Source organism: Schistocerca americana, chromosome X (assembly GCF_021461395.2).
Source record: "Schistocerca americana isolate TAMUIC-IGC-003095 chromosome X, iqSchAmer2.1, whole genome shotgun sequence".
NCBI lineage: Eukaryota > Metazoa > Arthropoda > Insecta > Orthoptera > Acrididae > Schistocerca > Schistocerca americana.
In genome coordinates this window covers 728641882-728663757 of record NC_060130.1, presented here as the reverse complement: position 1 = coordinate 728663757, position 21876 = coordinate 728641882, and the positions used below count along the sequence as shown (strand labels likewise).

At 42.2% G+C, this 21876-nt stretch overlaps 1 protein-coding gene across 2 annotated transcripts in view; it reads right to left on the bottom strand.

The window, feature by feature from the left end:
• Positions 1 to 425: 425 nt before the first annotated feature.
• The window catches only part of LOC124556848, a 332788-nt gene continuing 311337 nt past the window's right edge, over positions 426 to 21876 (bottom strand). For both annotated transcript variants that reach the window (XM_047130867.1, XM_047130868.1), the window contains one exon: positions 426 to 1474. In XM_047130867.1, coding sequence (XP_046986823.1) covers positions 648 to 1474 — 827 coding nt within the window. In that variant the 3' untranslated portion in view covers positions 426 to 647. The remainder of the gene's footprint in view (positions 1475 to 21876) is intronic.

Sequence of the window (21876 nt, the reverse complement as noted above, 5' to 3'; positions counted from 1 at the left end):
ATCAGTATAATTCAAACAATAATAGTTGCTAAAAGTCTACAAAATGAATGATAAACAGACACTACAACTTTAATCACAAGTCAAGAATGGAAATTTAAGCACAGCAACTACGAACATTCATAAACTGACAACAGAAGGAAAAAGGGGGGGGTGGGGGAAGGGGGGGGGGACACACAAAATGCAGGAATATGTTTTGGGTGAGAAAGGATTCAAGGCAGTATGGAAGAATGAGTAGGTCATGAAGAACTGAACTCAACGAAAGCCATCCAAACGGACACGACAGAATGACTGATATAATGTAATATGATAGTGTTATTCCTACTCTTTTTACATAAATTTATAATTTGGAGACAACAGTTTCACAGAATGCTATGGTTTTATAACAGGAGAGTAAACAGGAGTGGTGTAAGAAAAGTAAAACTAAATTCAACAGAATAACAAATTTTATTTTATTCACTTTTATCTGCAATGTGTACACACTCTACCCATGCGCAGTAGAGCTACTGAAAATTTAATATAAAGTAATTTACTTTAGGAATTTATGACTAACTCACACTGAATATTATTTCTAAATTCAGTCAACTTCAGTAAATGAGCAGTCATTTGTGTCAGCCAATTAATATCGAAAATATGGCTTACTCTGTATGCTAAAAGGTATCATCAAACCTTAGGTGAGGGTCGTGCTTATCTTCAGTCACATGGGTGTGAAAAAACTTTGGACTTGAACTGACAGAGCTTGATGGTGTGGAATGGAGGAAAGTTGGTGATCCAGATTGTAAAGACTCTTCAAGAGATCCCCGTCGCTGAGTTCCTTGTGAAATACTCATCCCTGCTCTGAGTAAAGGTGTTGGGGCAGGCTGGAAATAGTAACCAGTAGGACCTACTGCAGAAATTAGCTGAGGTGGGCCATGTGCCAAGTGAAGAAGATTTCCAGAAGCAGAAGACACTCTCCTGAATCCTGGAAGCCCTATTCCCAATCCTGTCTGGATTTGGAAAGCCTGGCCTGAAGATGACTGTGTATTATCCACAGGAACCCAATAATGTCCAGAGTCCACATAACACTGTTGCAGTTCACCATGTTCATGTGTAAACCCCGAAGCACCTTCAGTTTGAGTACTATCACTAACATGATCACCAATTGTAAAATAAACACCACCAGCCTCTGATAAATTAACAGGGTGGAAATTACGACCAGTAACAAGAAGTGGATTTGTATGTGAGACTGGGCTACCTTGGGGTGTAATACGTGATGAGCTTTGGGCTGTGTCTGCTCTTATACCAACAGGTTTATAAAGGGGGCCATGATGAGCATGTAAATCATGCCTTCGATGACTTGGAAATTCTAAAATAGGAGGGCTCATCGTAACTGGAGAAGAAAGTTGATGTTCATGATAATCAGAGTCAACCGGAGATTGTGGAGCTGTGCTGTAGTAGAAATCATCCAAATTTCTAGCAGCTCGCCTTGGGGGATACACTGAAAAAAAAAAAAAAAAAATGAAGAAGACAATCAATTACCAGAAAATATTCATAATATAGGACAATAGCTGTAACATATTAAAATTCACACACACACACACACACACACACACACACACACACACACACACACACACACACAAAATTATATAAATGAATACATAAACAGAAGAATATTTACAGTTGACTGAGCAGTATATTAATAATCATCACGCCCAGCATTAGTGTAAATAGCAGCAATGACACTGCAAGTCCTCTTTTATATTTGTGAACTCATGATGTCCCTCTCTCCTTGCTACACTGCAATAGTCCACTTGAATCTGACAGCAGATTCAAGTGGCGCATTTTCAGTTACACGGGCAGCCATGGAAATGGTGTTGAGCCTCCGGGCGTAAAGAGACGGTGAGTTTGGAGATGACGTCACAGGACCCACTGGCGAGTTCAAATGTGACATACACAGCTCCTTTCTAAACTCTAGTTCACACCCCTTGTATACCTTACAAGGCCTAGTCACAACACTACTAAATGCAAGTACTATTAATGCACTCTGGTCGCCATTCCAACTGTCACAGAGAATAGCAACTCTAATCATTTCATACCCACTGGTGGTGTGCACTTGTACAAATCTTCTGGATGATTTGCCATTTTTGTCAGTCCGTGTATAATGACTGTAGTTTTCCCATTTCTTTCAGAAATTTGCCATATCAACATAGAAAGACCATGCTGGCTAATGTTTCAAGGCAAAATCATTGAATTACCCGCGCCATGGTCTCTGCAACTACTGAAAAGGCTGCTGCCCCTTTTAAGAAACCATAAGTTAGTCAGGACTCTGCACAGATACCCCCTCACCGTGATTGCTCTCAGTATCGTTGAGACATGGAAGCCACACCACCTCGGTAAGGTCCTTTGTTCACAGGGGCAGGGGCTCCAACATATGAAATACGCCTGAAGAATATCAAGGAAAATTAACTGTGATTAATTAAAATAATGAATCTGAAATAGTGGCTGACTAATCACAATACAGTTGCTCGGTGAGCCAGTCACCATGAGTAAACACTTGAGAACTTTAGTACAGAGATGAAACATAACATAAAATCTTAAAGCCTATACCACACTCGGCCAAAACAGACAGCGTCTCAATTAACAGCAAATGTGGCATGCTGTAATTAGTACACAAGTATCACATACTGGTGGGTGCTCTACCCACAGAAAGAATTTATGCATCAGGAAATTTCCATTTTAAAGCACAGTTGGACAACAACTTCCATTGCAGTGGGCTGAAAAAGATACACTGTGAGATTGGCACAAAGTAGGCAATTCCATGCTCGTTAAGGGAACAGTGATGGACAAGATGCTTGGCCAGCATTAAAAACTGAAATTTCTGTTATGTTAACACCATCTCAACAGATGTTGCAGCAAACTGTAGCATTGCATTTCAGTTATCGGCTGTGAACGCTAAACAGCCAGAATCAATCCATTATTAAGTTATAGCATAGATGTAGTGCACAGCAGTGTCAGATAATCACGTTCTCCACATGAACACAATCAGTGAATCCAGCATGATACTTTCATCATCAACCATCCATGCATTCTAGTTGTTAATTATTTCTTTAATACCACACTGTGCAGATGTACACTATTAATTATTTATAATAAATTATTGGATGTAATATTCATGTTGTCTGGTACCATTCTGATGTACCTTCACTCACAATGCAAAATTGTGATAGGCGTAGAATTTTACCGTTGTCAAAAATTCCCAAATCAACCTAACAAATCATGGGTTGCAGAATAACACAAGCTGGGCCGTCTTTGTGAATTTGTCACTAGTACCCACCACGAATCCTACACTGTTAAAAGTAACACTGTTGTTATTCGTCTAGCCCCAGATAGGAAAGTCTTTGAAAATGCACTTCAATGTGAGAATCCGACCCTTACGGATGTGCTCAATGTAGCACAGTCCTTCAAAGTATCATGGGCTGCAGGCAATCAGATTGCTGTGTGGGGGGGAGGTATCAGAAGTTGCTCAGTCAACCCGTTAGGCACACTGCAGGTGTTCAGGACGACAGGGAAGCCATTCCACAGTACAACTTTCAACTCACCATTGCATGGGGCAGCGTCGTTAAAGACCACAGCGGCAACAGGCCGCATCACATCAGCGGCCACGTGGCCTCCCTTCTGTCTTGCTCGTATTGCTTTGTCCAACATGAGTGTGTTGCATGCCCTACACATTGGGCAGTTTGCAACAAGTGTTGAAAGAAAGGCCGCGCTGCATCGGTGCATGGTTCCTCATAAAATGTGGTGGACAGAGTAGTACCAATGGACATTAACTGTATCTATACAATGACTGTTCCCCCAAACAAATTATTTATTGACTTGTCTATGTTTAATAAACCGCTAAAAATGCAAATGGACACAGGAGCTGCAGTGACTTTAGTAAACGCACAAACATACATGGACTTGGGCCCCCTCCCCTCACATAGGTTTCATGGAAGTTCGTTAGCTACAATAAACAGCAGATTTTGAGCCTAGGTCAGTCCCCCGATCCTGTCTCTCACAAACCTGTTGTTTGCCCTTGCAGCTTCCTTGTTGTGGATCATTCCTGTAACACAGACCTGTTCAGGTTATATGTGTTTAATGCTTTTGGTTTCTCCATTGCCAAAGAGGTAAATTTAGTGTCAGATCAAGTTCTGTATCAGCAACTGAAGCCCCTCTGCTCATAGTTTTCATCACCATTTTCTTCAGGACTAGGTTGTGCTAGTGAGTTTCAGGCCCAAATTACCATGAAAGAGTCAGTCTGCTTTCTTTCTTTTTTTTTTTTTTTTTTTTGTTCCAACAGGTGCCTGTCATACTGCATGTCTCTGTCAAGGTTGTATTAGACCATTTGACATTGATCACCATCATTCAGCCCATTTCTTCCCCTCTTCGTTAAGAAGCAGATGGGTAAGCTTTGTCTCTGCAGCGAATTTAGTGTCAAGATTAATGCATGGTCGGTGATAGATACATACTCTTTGCCCCGCCATGATGACTATCTAACGAAACTGTCAGGCAGCCACTACTTTTTCATAACTGATTTGCCAGAAGCATACCTCCAGCTCCCCTTGTATGAGGCCACTGGACACCTTCTTGGTGTCAATACACCTTTTGGCCTATACCAATATCAACCCTTGTCTTTTGGCAGCACTAGTGCACCTGCAATTTTTCAGAATTTTTAGAACAGCTGACAGCAGCTATACCCAGTGATATTGTCATTTCAGGTTCTTCCACCGAAGACCACCTTAGCAATCTCCAATCGTCGTTTCTGGTTTTGCAGTCTGCGGGCCTCAAGTGTAATCTTGCCAAATCTAAATTTTTTCAGCTGTCAACTGAGTTCCTAGGTTTTGAGGTTTCTCACACAGGGGTCGAGCTGTTGCAAGACTGAGTTCTGTTAAGGCACTGCAGGCATTTCTACGTAAAGTTGCATACTACCAAAGTTTTTACTGGATGCATCCACTGTTGCTCAGCCACCGTAAGAGCCTTAGTGTAAAAATATCCCCAGCTTGTGACCAAGTGTTCACTTTGCTTCAATCTGCCCCGTGTCTGGGTACTTTTCAGCCAGTTTAGCATCTCATGTTGGCTACAGATGCCTCTCAGCATGGTCTTGGTGCAGTGCTGGCAAACAAATATGCTACTGAGTCTGAATGACCAACTGCTTACGCTTCTAAGACTTTAACTCCCACTCAGCAGTGATTTTTCATATTGAAAAAAGGGACTTTGTTGATTGTGTTTGCCCTCAAGACATTTCACATCTTCTTGTATGGTTCTAAGTTCCATTGAATCATGGATCACAAGCCACTGGTTGCTCTTTTTAACCCTTCAGCTTCTGTGCCAGACAAGGCAGCACGTTGTTTGCAGTGGTGGGATCTCTTCCTCACCTGTTATCATTATCAGATCCATTACTGGTTGACAGCGCAAGACACAAACATCAATACCTTTTCTTGCCTTCCGATCGGCTGGACCTGGTGTTTGATCAGGATGAGTTAATTTGTTTCCATGTATATACTGAGAACTAAAATGCGATCAATAGTTTTCCCATCACTAGTGCCACAACAGCATTGGCCGTCACCTTGGCTCCTGTACTTAGTCAGGTCCTCTTTTGTGCAGCACGGTTGACAAGAAAAACGCCCGGGCTGTGCCGCAGATCCCTTGCATAACTCGTTCTCCCTCCAACACTGCCTTTCTGGATTTGATGGGGTTTTATTTTAGCTACGAAGGATACTGCTCCCCAGGTTGTGACTCTCACTTCCTTACACCATAATTACTGCTGCTTCTGCATGTCAGTCATTGGGAGACCTCTAACACCAAAGGTTCGGCCTGCTGACGTGTGTATTGGCAGAGCACCGACCATTACATCACTGTTTACAGTGCTTGCACTCACTGTGTTCAGCAACAGGTGGCCCCGTCGGTGTCTTTTTTCCCCCTGGCCAACATCACAGTGCCCGTGGGAGCATCTACATGTTGATTTTGCTGGGCCCTTCCTAAATCGGTATTGGCTCATTGTACTGGATGCCTATTCCATGTTTCCCTATGTGGCACGTTGCCCGGCCACATCCATGGTGGTCACTATATTGGCCCTGTCTAAGCTTTTTGTAATTTAGGGACTTCCGTGTACCAGGGGTTGTTGACAACGGACCCCAGTTTGTTTCTCGAGAATTTGCATCTTTTTGTCAGGTTAGTGGTGTTTACCATTTCGCAGCTCACCCGTTTCATCCTCAGTCTAATAGTGGGGCAATATGCATGGTTTGGACATTTAAAACTCAGATGCGGAAGTATGTATCTGACAAGTCCCCTGAAGCTGCTTTAACCCTTTTTTTAGTTCATACAGTTTCAGTCCAGTGGGGGACAAGAGCCCGTGGATGCCAACCATGGACACTCCTTCACCTGCTGCATCCGCCACCACATCCGCTTGTGTTGCCAGCTCCGCAACGGTTTCATCCGGGTGCAGCTGTTTGGGCTTCTGGTTTCGGCTGTCGGCCAAACTGTGTTCCAGCCATCACTGAGCATCGCCGGAGCTGGTGTCTGCGTGTCGTTGGCAGCCCTGACGGGTGTACGTCCCATCACTTTGACTGGCTGGGGTTGTGGATGGCAGGGCCTGTTCCGGATGATCCACCACCTCCCTCATCCCCATCATTGCCAACGCTTGTTTCTGTGTGGCTGACGGTCTGGTTCACACAGCAGATGGGGTCACTGTCTGGGGTTCTTGACTTAGCCCACACTCTGACTGCTGTCACCGCGGCAGCCCCCACTGCAGTCTTCATTGCTGGATCTTGTGAGGTTGTCGTCTTAGACATCCTCAACGACGCCAACCTCAAAGAGGGCGTTGCTATGGAGATGCTGTCCCCAGTCCCACCTTATTGCCTCTCATGAGTGGGGGATGGCGCACAGACCAACCCACTCACCACTTCCGCCCCTACTTGCCGATGCTTATCTGCCACAGAGTACATCAGCTCCCGTTGTTGGGCTATGAAGGATTTCAGTGCTGTCATTGGTGTTTTCTGTGGCTTGTAATCTCTGCCAGTGCTTTTTATGTATGTATGTATGTATGTGGTTTTCCCATCCACTAGATGGGATGAGTAATGCACCTTCATTAATGACGCACTTGATTTCTGAGAATGTGTGTCCATACAGTTCACAGGCCCACTTATATAGGCCACCTGGGTTGGCCCTTGGTACGAGTGCTTGGACTATTCTTTACGCTGTATTATTGTTGTCCAGTCAATGTGTTCACTTATACTCACAACCTACATCATACATGTTGGTCTATAAAGTACTTTGTTCCATGAATTGTGTTTGTTCTTGCTATAACATGTTTGAAACTGAAAGAAATGAAATTTTATATTATTTAAATACTTTTATTTTAATACTATAGGGCAAATGTAGAGGTCCATATTGTTAAACATTCCATTTTATTACGTGTTAGATTTAAGAAAAACTGTAATAGGAAGGGAGACAGACTGTTGCCCATTGGCATGGACCTATAAGCGGTCGCATACGTCTAGAAACCAGCTGAAAGTGTACGGTGTGAAAAGGCGAATTCAAGTTGGATGAGTGAAGAAACAGTACGTTTGGGGAGTTGTAAGAACAGTTTTCAAGTGATGGTTTAAGGTGTTCAGCATGCGGTCTCATTAAATTCTTTAACAATTGTTGTGACTTTGAAAATGTTCGTGTGATGTGGAACTCCAGTACTTGAGATGTGTTGTCGAGCTGAGCTTTACGAAGTTAGTATTGGGGAATATGATACATTTTCATATAAATGCACTATAGCAAGATGCACAGTGAGATTTATTTTATATTAATTATTTAAATAATTTATGTATGACCACCATATTTAATTATCTGAAAGTGCTACTGAATGAATAAACCAATCGCTTCAGTTAAAATTTTCTTAGTCAACTACATCATTTAATTGTGATATCACCAGATATCATTTATTTTATTTAATGCAACCAGTTGCACTTTACATTATTTATTATTCATAATGACTAGCCAATTTCTGATAAATTAGGCTGTAAGATCACTGGCAACTGATGTATATTACGCAATCAAGCTAATACAGGGCATTAAAGATGACATTTAGGGCTCATCCTCTATGTCAATAGTGAGCCAAATATCTAATCTGAGACAGAAATTGCCTAATACCAGTCTTCACCATATTCTTTCCAAGTTAGTCACTATAATCTTTTTGACATTCAAAATTACTTTGGGCATCTGAAGCAACCTAGGGTTGGAACTACACATTTATTAAGAAAATTAACTAGAAGCACACATTTGGCTGCTCCATCGTACTGTGCGTGAATCTGAAAAGGCTTTGGTGCTTATGCACAATTAGCAAAATTTCATTTCATGAACAGGTGAGCAAATTTACAGTATATGGATGAATTTTGTAAAGGTAACATACTTTACAGTGTTATTACATTTAAATAAATATGTGACAAGTTGCAGCTCAGCAGCCACAGTGCAGAGTCTAAGTATTTGGCTGGAATTAGTAGCAGCCATTGTGAACCTATACACTGTTTCTTAACCATGAATGGTCTTAAGATAAGATCTGTCTGCTCACCAAGACCTGTGGCTGGTTATCATAGGTTAAAAGCATAGAAAAATGTGTGAAACCAACATAAAGCATCTTATATGGAAATAATTTAAAGACAGTAGTTGCTTTTCACTCCTTCAGCCTCCTAACCATCATGAATTTTTAGTCTTATGGCTGCTAATACTGTTCCAAGATTGGACAAGCCTTGTTTTGTATGGGACACACTAATATGGACAATATAGCACTTATAACAACAGGAAACAAATACACACTTAAGAGGGGGCCTTGAGGGATACTATTCTCTTGTTCCAATAGGTATGACAAGACAGAGCCGATACATACTACGAAAAAGGACTTGAGGGAACAACAATGTAAAACTCTGGAAGTATCCACTAAATGCCCAGCTGTGAAGTTATTTCAGACTATTATATCTCCAGATAGTATTATTATTTCTCCCGAAATAGACTAAAACAATAAAAACTATCAAATGTTGCCTGCATAAGAATGCCTGCTGTGTAGTCATTTCCAGTTGGGTAAGATTATTGGGTGAAGATCTTATTGAAAACAGCTAAGCAGCTGACCTAGACAAGGCACTGGTTCATCCATTACATTTCATGCATGCATATGCAGAAAATCCATTTCTTCAACTAATATTTCAGCTGTATACCTTTTGGCCATCTACAATTGAACAAACAAAGGCTATAGTGCTTGTGTGTATCCTTTGAAATGTGAGGGCTGTGCTACTGTGCAAGCAACCACAGATGTACAATGGCCAGAAATGATGTTCAGTGGCAAAGAACTTTGTATGAATTGACTGTGTGGTCAATACATGTGAGGATACTGATGCATCAATAGGATCTACACTGCAGCAACATCAGTTGATCAGAGAAAATACTGGATTTCATGCTATGGCTACAATGAAACTATGATATATATATTAATTACCTCATTTGCCAAATGAATTTACACTGCTTCCTTTCTACCGAGTCCTAGATTGATGAAACTGCATCAAGAATTTTGACAGTCACACAACACAGAGTGGCCACTGCCACTGAAGTTCTCTGCCACAGCTGATTCATTGGTCTGCAAGAGCCTGGTGTACTTACAATGTTCTGTGCATCTCTCTCATGAACTATACTTGTTAGGTGACCTATGTATGAAATGCCACAGTCAAAGATTATCTTGTAAATTCTAGCCTTGTGGGGCATAAACTCATCCGTGACAAGAACAAAATGTGCTGGTGTCTTCACAGAACAGTTGAAGATGGCATTAACTTAAAGCTTGGTGAGTATCTCACCAATTTATCGCAATGTACTTCCCACATACGATAGGAAAGCTGTGGATTTAAATCTCTCTACTTCAACTTCTTATTCCATAAGTTCACCTTAAGTTTTATCTATAGCACATAGTGTATTTGTTGTGGGGATTACCCATTTGCTCCAAAAACAACTTTTAAATGAAAAAGCTATTCCTGCAGACCGCCATCAACAACAATGTTATATGCGCTATGAACCAATGTTCAAGAAACAGTCACCACTTGGGAAGAATGGTGGCAGCTATTTGCATGTAGATACAGGTCTGTACGAGTCGGCTCGCAACAAGCTGCATGTCCCAGGTGGCATCATTTTTGTGATGAACCAAAACTTCCTGTATGCAAGGCAGCTCTCCTTTCCAATTTCTTACAGTCCAAGAGACTTGTTGGACATCAGAGGTACATACAGCTCTTAAAGAGTAATAAATTGGCTGTGGCGGAGCACTGTATCGATACTGGCCACTCTATGGTAACTGATAATGATGAACTTCTATTGTTCATTTCATGATTCTTGCACAGATCTAAAGAAAGCAATGGAAATGCATGTGGTGAAGGATTTAATTAACAGACAGTGGTCTCAGTGTGAACAAATCAGGGAATCTGGCACTTTCTTTAATCAACTTGCAAATACACCACCATGGTGCAGTTCATACTGATGCATTGATATCCCATGGACTAAGCATCTATCCACAATTCAGTTCATATAATTTGTCACCAATCATCATCTCTGGCTCTATCATATCTGGGACCATGTGCGCAGTGGCTTGGCTTTAAAAGGATGGATACGAGTGCTGTAGTCTCACTCTCAAGATGGCTGGAAAGGTATAAGGCCAAAATATCAGTTGAAGAAATTGAGGTGCTGTGGTTGCATGTTGAGAATCTAATGGATCATTCAACATGCTGTGAAAACACAAAGACGCAAAGTAAAGGGTATGGTTCACTGTGGGCTCCGTGGACTTTCCCAGTTTTTAGTGTGACTTCATGATAGTTTGTAGGATATGTGACGTTTTCCCCTGGCACTAAAAGTTGGATTAAAATTGTATCTTCTATGATTTGGGGAATTATCTTGCGAGCCAAATCTCTCTCATTAGCTGCTCCTATAGAAATGCTGACTCATTCTATAGTCTGAGTTGTCTTTAGAGGTTACTACTAAGTACACACGCATTCGTATTGTAGTTATAAATGATATAGAAACTGTCAAGAGATGCTCAAAGACATCCACACTTTTTAACTGATTACATCAACTGCCTATTGTGACACGAAATTACTCAAGATCAGCAGTGGATTACAAATTTTTGATAAAATGTTCATTATCTAATGGCTGCAGTACATGAGTGAAATGAATTACTAATTACCTGTTGCATGTTCTTGTGCACCATGGTGTCACTGAAATCTTTAGGGGAAAAAACGAGGAGTTTCCAAAAAACAAATACAGAATTCCTGCCTGTGACACTGTGTAAATTCAACTGCTTATCAGTTGCAGGCTGAAGTGAATTTGACAGGAAGGCACCTGGCCGATTTGAGGGTAAAACCAGACAGTGAACAGTTCTCAAGATAAGGAACAAGAGTGGCTCTGTAAGAGGTGGCAAGCTTCTGCAAGCGAATTCACACATGGGCTCAGGAAGACTAACTGTCAACCACATCAAGGTTATGCCATTCCGTCTCCCAAAGCCAAAAAATCTTGCGGCGTAATACTGAACAAAGGTCAGTTACAGGGATGCCGATCTCCAGAAAGGATTTCCGTGTAGCCTGTTTGGCCAGCCTGTCAACAAGTTCATTACCTGGGATTTTGATGTCTTCTGGGGTCCAGAAAAACATCACTGAATGTCTGGACCATTCCAGAACATAAATGGACTCCTGTATGGTCGCTACCAAAGGATGGCGAGGATAGCACTGGTTAATAGCTTGTAGGCTGCTCAAGGAGTCACTACAGAGAATAAACAACTCGCCCGAGCATGAACGGATGTGTTCAATAGCATGAGATATGGCCACCAGCTCTGCAATGAAACACTGCAGCCATCTGGCAAGGAGTGCTGTTCAGTATGTCCTCCGTGAACATAGGTACAGCCAACGAGACCATCAGGCATCGAGCTGTCTGTGTAAACTACTTCAGCGTCCTGGGACACATCAAGAATCGAGAGGAAGTGACAGTGGAGGGCCACAGGATTAACTGAGCCCTTAGGGCCATGCAAAAGGGCCAGACAAAGCTGCAGCCTAGGTTTACACCATGGAGGTGTATGTGGAAGGACCTCAAGTAGATGTGGTAAAGGGAAGGACTCCAGTTCAGACAGGAGGGATTGGACATGAGCCACCGCGTTTGGGAAAAGGAGACAGTAATCTGGATGCTCAGGAGAGCTATGAATGTGTGCAACGTAACTGGTGAGCAGTTGTGCAGGCCTGATTTGCAAAGGAGGTATTAAAGCCTCCACCAGTATGCTGGTCAACGAACTCATCCTAAAAGCTCCTGTCACTAGTCTAACTCTACAGCGGTGCACTGGGTCTAGTAACCGCAATGCTGAGGGCGGCACAGAATCATAAACCAGACTCCCATAGTCAAGGCGGGATTGAAAAGCGGCTCTGTAGAGCTGCAGCAGTGTAGACCGATCTGCACCCCAGTTGATATTGCTCAGGCAGCGGAGGGCCTTGAGGTGCTGCCAGCACTTCCGCTCAAGCTGATGATGGAGAGGAAGCCAAGTCAATCGGGGTTGAAAACCAATCCTAAGAATCGATATGTCTCTACTACAGTGGATCATCATTAAGGTGAAGTTCTGGTTCCGGGTGAATGGTACGATGCTGACAGAAGTACACGACACAAGAGTTTGCGGCTGAAAACTGGAAGCTGTGGGCTAGAGCCCATGACTGCGCCTTGTGGATGGTTCCCTGTACGCGCCGCTCAGCAACACCAGTGCTGGAGAAACAGTAGGAAATGCAAAAGTCGTCTGCATACAGAGAAGGTGAGACAGACAGCCCTACAGCTGCTGCTAGACCATTAACAGCCACCAAAAATAGAGCGACACTCAATACAGAGCCCTGTGGGATTCCATTCTCCTAGATACGGGGGGAACTATGGGAGGCACCACCTTGGACGTGGAGAGTAAGGAGTAACAGGAAGTTGAATAAAAATCGGAAACGGGCCCTGGACACCCCACTCATATAATGTAGCAAGGATATGATGTTGCCAGTTCGTGTCATAAGCTTTTCTTAAATCGAAAAACTTGGCAATCAGGTGTTGGTATCTGGAAAAAGCTGTTCATATGGCAGACTCGAGGGACACTAGATTCTCAGTGGTAGAGTGGCCCTGGCACCAACTGCCCTGGCATAGAGTCAGTAGGCCTCACGGCTCCAGGAGCCAACATAACCTCCAACTCACTACACATTCTACCAGCTTACAAAGAACATTGGTGAGGCTGATGGGCCGATAGCTACCCACATCAAGCGGGTTTTTACCAGGTTTAAGCACTGGAATGATGGTGCTTCCCCACCATTGCGATGGGAATACGCGATCACACCAGATGCCACTGAAGATGGCAATGATATTTCGTTAGTAGTCCGACGATAGATGCTTGAGCATCTGAGTGTGGATCCGATCTGGCCCAGAAGCTGTGTCGGGGCAATGTGCAATGGCGCTGATGAGCTCCCACTCAGTAAATGGAGTGGTTCACTTTGGTGTACAGTGAATGAGAGGAGTTTCTTTTATATCCACCATTTGAGGGTGCGAAAGGCTGTGGTGTAATTCTTCGACTCAGAGGCTCGAGCAAAGTGCTCGGCAACTGCGTTCGCGTCGGAAGATAACATGCCATTGATGTTAATGTCAGGGACACCTGTTGGGGTCTGGTACCCAAAAACACATTTGATCTTCATCCAGACCTGTGAAGGCGACGTACTGTACCCAATGGTTGTGACATAGCCCTCACAACACTCCTGTTTCTGTCTTTTTATAAGGTGGCGACCACAAGCACGGAACTGTTTAAAAGCTGTTAAGTGTGCTTATGTCGCTGTAGAGTCTGCCTACACTCTTTAATGGCCTCAGCAATTTTCAGCAACCCTTAATGCACTGCCTTTTGCCGGGGGCACCCCAAGGCACAAGGGATTGCGTTTTCCGCCTCAGAAACGATCGTTGTGGTGAGCCGTTCAACTACTACATCAATGTTACCATGTGGGAGGGATTCAACAGTGATGACAGAGGTAAAAGCTTCCCAGTCTGCCTTGTTTAAAGCCTACCTGGGTAGGCATCTGGGTGAATGACGCCCGGGGAATGACAGGAAGATGGGGAAGTGATCACTACCACCCAAGTTATCGTGGGCTCTCCAGTGGACAGATGGGAGACGTCCTGGGCTGCAAAGTGGTAAATCAATAGTCGAGTAAGTATAATGAGACAAACTGAAATGTGTGGGGGCCCCAGTATTTAAGAGGCAGAGGTCGAGTTGAGACAGTAAATTTTCGACATCTCTACCGTGGCCAGTAAGCATGGTGCCACCCCACAAGGGGTTATGGGCACTAAAATCTCCCAAAAGCAGGAAAGGTTTAGGGAGTTGATGAATCAGTGCAGCCAATATGTTCAGGTGTACTGCACCATCTGGAGGAAGATATACTTTGTAGATGTTTATTTCCTGTGTCATCCTTTTTCTGACAGCCACAGCTTCAAGAGGGATATGAAGGGACTCAGGTTCACTACAGACTGAGTTGAGGACATAAACACAAACTCCACCTGACACTCGATTACAATCGCTATGGTTCCTGTAGTACCCCTTATAGCCACAGAGGGCAGGGGTCTGCATTGCCGGGAACCACGTTTCCTGGAGGGCAATGCAGAAAGCAGGTGTAAAGCTTAACAGTTGTTGTGGCTCATTCAGGTAGTGGAAAAAACCGCCACAATTCCACAGGAGGATGACATCGTCGTCGAGGCATGAAGTGATAAAATAGGCAGTTTACACCTCATGGTCACCTACTGCCACGGACTGATTACCGGAGCATTATGTATCCATTGTGTCTGAGGCTCCAGAGAGATATAGGTCCTCAGCAGATGCCAGAATCTCCACCTCATCCTCAGATGCAGAGCTAGTAGGTAGCGGTGGTGTGGGTGCCACCACAATTTCCTTGTTCTTGGGGGGGTCTTCATTTTAGATTTCTCTCACTGCTCCTTGGGTTTCTCTGGCTGAGAGGGCTTCCCTGATTCAGTCTCCAGGACTTAGGAGGATCTTGAAGCCCTATGACCAGGTGCCTTTGGGAGCTTCAGCCACTGGCGGGTGTCCTCCTTCCCACTGGTAGGATCCTGGAAAGGGTGGGACTCAAGGGACCCCTTCCTAGCGAGAGGAGTCAAAACAGACTGGCACTTCTCCGGCTGAGAAGTGGGGACTGATGTCCCCGATGGTTGGGGGGCATTACTCCCGAAGTAGGTGGTGCGGGAGCAACAGGGACAGGAGTGCCCCCATCAACAAGAGAGTGGGTGTAGTCTTGCAACCCTGAGGGCTAACTTTCAATAGCTGAACGGATGGGAACTGGAACCGTTGTTGTAGTGGCAGCGTAAGACTATGTCATGCGCACAGGATGGAGCCGTTCAAATTTCCTCTTAGCCTCGGTGTAGGTCAGTCGGTCCGGAGTATTGTATTCCATGATTTTCCATTCTTTCTGTAGAATCCTGCAGTACGGCGAGCAAGGGGAATGTTGCTCGCCGCAGTTGGCACGGATTGGAGGCGGGGCACATGAAGTATTGGGATGTGACGGACTTCAACAGTCGTGACATAAAATGCTGGAAGTACTGCGGGAAGACACATACCCGAACTTCCTGAGTTTAATGCACCACATTGGGTGAGGGATATATGGCTTTACATCACAGCGGTATACCATCTCCTTGATGTTCTCGGGTAATGTATCACCCTCAAAGGCCGAGATGAAGGCACTGGTGGCCACACACCTCGTTGCTCTAAGTTGGCGTGCAGCTTTTCATCTGACTACAAAACAAGGTCCCTGTGCAATATAATACTCTGGACCACATTTAAGCTTTTATGGGGTGTGATGGAAACAGAAACATCTCCCAGCTAGTTACGGGTGAGTAATGCCCATAACTGGGCAGAGGATGCTGTTTTTATCAAAACTGACCCATATCGCATTTTGGACAATCCCTCTTACCTCCCCAATCTCATCCTCTAAATGCTCCACAAAAACTGAGGCTTCATCAACCTGAAGGATTTCCCATCAGCTCTCGAACATATGAGGTACAGGGGCAAATAAGATTCGCTGCCATCCTTAACCTGGCATTCCTCCCATGGTGTGGCCAGGGAGGGGAATGATTTGGGGTCATACTTCTTCGCATTAAAGTTAGACTTTGACCACTTAGAGACTGATGGTGTTGGACCACCAGCAAGAGATGAAGTATGTTTCATGGCTTGTCATCCACCTGATGATACCCACTCCGACCAGGGGCCCTCCCCATGGGCGATACCCAGCCTCAGCAAAGGCCACCTGGCAGGATGGCCATTGCTTGGAGTCCCGATGCCCCAGGGAGATGGGCTACCATGCTGGATATGAGGTGCAAAGAAGTCCATGATCACTGTTGGTGCAGAAAACGACACTGCTCAGTGGGAGGAGGAAAACGCATCCACGAAGGTGTCTTCACCGAACAGCTGGAGAATGAGCGAAACTGCAAAGCTATGACGATAAAGAATGCTGAAGGTCTCAGTGCACAATGGACACAATGCATCATGTAAGGTGCCCTTCCCCAACTGGCTCGTTCTTCGGAAGAATTTTGGAGAATGGAGGTCCTACCTTACAGGGGACGATCACAGAAGGCCAAAACATTCGAGACTCCTTTTAATCATCTCTTACGACAGGCAGGAGTAACTCAGGCCTATTCTAACCCCTGGACCCACAGGGGGCGGGGGCTCCTGTGGTTTTTACTGAAAATTCATAAATGAATGAAGCATAACTTTGCTACTCTCTGCATGCTGCTTAAGAACAACACAGCATGGTTGTGGAGTGATTAATGTAAGTATGATTTAAGGACAACAAAGAATTGCCTGTGCAGAAACTGGTCGTTACATTACTCTGAGATGTCACCACTATTCTGCCTTGCCACTGATAGTTCGTGTTACATGGCTGCAACTTAACTATTCCTAGAGGAAGTTGTGGAAGATATAAAGGAGCATTAGAACATGACTCTTGCAAGCCATATTATATCCAAGCATGAGTGCAAGCATGGTATTTTGGAGAAAAAACAGGTTGTGATTATGTTTGGATATCAAAAGTTCCACATGTATATTCAGAGATGAAAGATAATGGTACTCTCTGATCACAAAGCTCTTGGATACTTGCATGAATATATGGCCGGCCGGAGTGGCCGAGCAGTTCTAGGCGCTTCAGTTTGGAACCGTGCGACCGCTACGGTCGTAGGTTCGAATCCTGCCTTGGGCATGGATGTGTGTGATGTTCTTAGGTTGGTTAGGTTTAAGTAGGTCTAAGTTCTAGAGGACTGATGACCTCAGATGTTAAGTCCCATAGTGCTCAGAGTCATTTGAACCATGAATATAAACTGCTAAATGGATGGCTCATGTAGTGGGCTATGTACCTACAGCAATTCAGTTGTTATATTTAATATATAGAAGTGAGTGAGAACAGTGTTTCAGACACATTATCTTGACTCCAGTTGAAAAAAAAAACAAAAAGGTTCAAATGGCTCTGAGCACTATGGGACTTAACATCTGAGGTCATCAGTCCCCTAGAACTTAGAACTACTTAAACCTAACTAACCTAAGGACATTACACACATCCATGCCCGAGGCAGGATTCGAACCTGTGGCTGTAGCGGTCTCGCGGTTCCAGACTGTAGCGCCTATAACCGCTCGGCCACTCTGGCCGGCAGGAATAATACATACAGGGAGAAACAGAAGAGCAGGAACATCAGCTACTCTACATGAAAGATAGAAGGAAATTCAAGGGATGTGCAAAGATGTGTGTAGAGCACAGAATGCTAATTCAGAACTAAATGAATAAAACTTAACTTTGGTAGCAAAGGTTTAAAGAAGATAGCCTGCTACTACAAAACAGACATACATATATTATTTTGTAGAATGGACAATACTGCTCTGTATTTAAGACTGTGCTTCCCAGAGGACTACGTCAAGGCACTGATTGAGTACACTCATTTGTTCTATGGTCATTAAGGAGCACAAAAATGCACGGAAATTTTGGCAGATGTGCACATCAATAAGTCTGCTTGGTGAGTTTTATACACATTTTCAGGACATATGTTAAGTGCAAAGCACTCCAACTGGGTGGAATACACACATTTGGATGCGTACTGCATAGCGTGAAAAGCAATGCCATGGTCCCCACCACCACCACAAAGTAATGGCTCATAGCAAGCCCACTTGCTGATGGATGTTATTTCAAGCAATATGTATTGAGAAATAATAAAGCTCTTTGAGCTACATCACGGACTGCTTGCAGTCCACATCTTAATGCATATAGGTTTAACTATTCTGTATCTAGGAAGCCATTGGGACTAAAGAATGTATCCGAATTACAGTGATATGTCCACAAGTGAACTATCCATATGTGGTATATGACACTTTTATGTCAGACAAAAGTTTAGTTTAGAGCATTATTATTACTATTATTATTCTTTCTTTCTTTTCTCAGACGTTATGTCTGCTCAAAAATGGAAAGTGATGCGGACCTTGATCAAGCATGACTTCCTTTTAACTGTACGGTATATGTTATATTGCATTTAGGAACTTTCAGGTAATTGAACATGTATCAATAATTACAGATTTCTGTAGTTGTATATATACGTTTGGATGTAGCTGTATTGCATTGATGTACTGGTGGATATTGTGTGGTATGACTCCTGTAGTTGATAGTATAATTGGTATAATGTCAACTTTATCCTGATGCCCCATGTCCTTGACTTCCTCAGCCAGTTGGATGTATTTTTCAATTTTTTTCTCGTGTTTTCTTTTGTATATTTGTTGTACTGGGTATGGATATTTCGATTAGTTGTGTTAATTTCTTCTTTTTATTGGTGAGTATGATGTCATGTTTGTTATGTGGTGTTGTTTTATCTGTTATAATGGTTCTGTTCCAGTATAATTTGTATTCATCATTCTCCAGTACATTTTGTGGTGCATACTTGTATGTGGGAATGTGTTGTTTTATAAGTTTATGTTGTAAGGCAAGCTGTTGATGTATTATTTTTGCTACATTGTCATGTCTTCTGGGGTATTCTGTATTTGCTAGTATTGTACACCCGCTTGTGATGTGATCTACTGTTTCTATTTGTTGTATGCAAAGTCTGCATTTATCTGTTGTGGTATTGGGATCTTTAATAATATGCTTACTGTAATATCTGGTGTTTATTATTTGATCCTGTATTGCAATCATGAATCCTTCCGTCTCACTGTATATATTGCCTTTTCTTAGCCATGTGTTGGATGCGTCTTGATCGATGTGTGGCTGTGTTAGATGATGTGGGTGCTTGCCATGTAGTGTTTTCTTTTTCCAATTTACTTTCTTCATATCTGTTGATGTTATGTGATCTAAAGGTTTGTAGAAGTGGTTATGAAATTGCAGTGGTGTAGCCGATGTATGTATATGAGTGATTGCTTTGTGTATTTTGCTAGTTTCTGCTCGTTCTAGAAAGAATTTTCTTAAATTGTCTACCTGTCCATAATGTAGGTTTTTTATGTCGATAAATCCCCTTCCGCCTTCCTTTCTGCTTAATGTGAATCTTTCAGTTGCTGAATGTATGTGATGTATTCTATATTTGTGGCATTGTGATCGTGTAAGTGTATTGAGTACTTCTATGTCTGTGTTACTCCATTTCACTACTCCAAACGAGTAGGTCAATATTGGTATAGCATAAGTATTTATAGCTTTTGTCTTGTTTCTTGCTGTCAATTCTGTTTTCAGTATTTTTATTAGTCTTTGTCTATATTTTTCTTTTAGTTCTTCTTTAATATTTGTATTATCTATTCCTATTTTTTGTCTGTATCCTAGATATTTATAGGCATCTGTGTTTTCCATCGCTTCTATGCAGTCGCTGTGGTTATCCAATATGCAATCTTCCTCTTTAGTGTGTTTTCCCTTGACTATGCTATTTTTCTTACATTTGTCTGTTCCAAAAGCCATATTTATATCATTGCTGAATACTTCTGTTATCTTTAGTAATTGGTTGAGTTGTTGATTTGTTGCTGCCAGTAGTTTTAGATCATCCATATATAGCAAATGTGTGATTTTGTGTTGGTATGTTCCAGTAATATTATATCCATAATTTGTATTATTATGCATGTTGGATAGTGGGTTCAGAGCAAGGCAGAACCAGAAAGGACTTAATGAGTCTCCTTGGTAATTCCACGCTTAACCTGTATTGGCTGTGATGTGCTATTATTTGAATTTGTTTGGATATTAAGTGTGGTTTTCCAATTTTTCATTACTATGTTTAGGAACTGTATCAATTTAGGATCTACTTCGTATATTTCCAATATTTGTAGTAACCATGAGTGGGGTACACTATCAAGAGCTTTTTGGTAATCAATGTATGCGTAGTGTAGCGACCTTTGTTTAGTTTTAGCTTGATATATCACCTCCGCATCTATTATCAGTTGCTCTTTACATCCTCATGCTCCTTTGCAACAGCCTTTTTGTTCTTCATTTATAATTTTGTTCTGTGTTGTATGTGTCATTAATTTCTGTGTAATGACTGAAGTTAATATTTTGTATATTGTTGGTAGGCACGTCATAGGGCAATATTTAGCTGGGTTTGCTGGGTCTGCTTGATCTTTCGGTTTCAGATAAGTTATTCCATGTGTTAAGTGTATCAGGGAATGTGTATGGGTCTGCAATGTAACTGTTAAATAATTTAGTTAGATGTGAATGTGTTGAGGTGAACTACTTTAGCCAGAAATTTGCTATTTTATCTTTTCCAGGGGCTTTCCAATTGTGAGTAGAATTAATTGCTTGGGTGACTTCATGTTGCAAAATTATCACTTCAGGCATTTGTGGTATCATCTTGTATGTATCTGTTTCTGCTTGTATCCACCATGCATGCCTGTTATGTTGTACCGGGTTTGACCATATGTTGCTCAAGAAGTGTTCCATGTCTGTTATGTTTGGTGGATTGTCTATTTTAATGTGTGTGTTATCTACTGTCTGGTAAAATTTCTTTTGGTTTGTGTTGAATGTTTGGTTTTGTTTCTTTCTATTTTCACTTTTTTTTGTATCTTCTAAGTCGTTTGGCCAATGCTTATAATTTCTGCTTCTCTTCATCTAATTGCTCTATCGCTTCTTGTTGTGAGATTTTACCTAACCTTTTTCGTTTTTTTTCTAACATTTCATTTCCTATAAATTGTATTAGCTGTCCGAAGTCTTTTCTCAGTTTTTCTATTCTGATCTGTAGCCTGTGTTGCCATGCTGGTTTTGTGGGTTTCTTCTGTGTGTTGGTTGGTTCTGATCTCTGCCTAGTGTGTATATTTAGTGTAGTGAGTGCTCCTATACAAACCAGTAGTTGTAACTCTTTCATAGTTGTGTTTTCACTTATATTGTTGTGTATGATTGTGTTGATAGTTTTTATTGTTGTTTTGACTTGTGGGTTATTTGGCCGTCTATGCAAGAATGGTCTAATGTCTGTATTTGTGTTACTTCAAGTTCTATTTGTGCTTGTTCTGGTGGATGTCTTAAGATTTCGTTTTCCTCTGATTGTTTAATTGATGCGTGTTGTTCTTTGTTTGTTTGCTCTGGGATGTTTGAGTCCATTACTGTATTTTCTTCTTCTTCTGATTGCACATTATTTTGTTCCATTATTATTATTATTATTATTATTATTATTATTATTATTATTATTCTCTTTCCTGTCTCAGACGTTATGTCTGGTTAAAAATGGAAAGTGACGCGGACCTTGATCAAGCGTGACTTCCTTTTAAGTGTACGGTTTTCTTCCAGATATTTATATTTATTTAATCGTGTGTGGTTTTATTTCACTGTGATTGCTAGGTTGTATTATTTGTTTATGTAATATATGTAACAG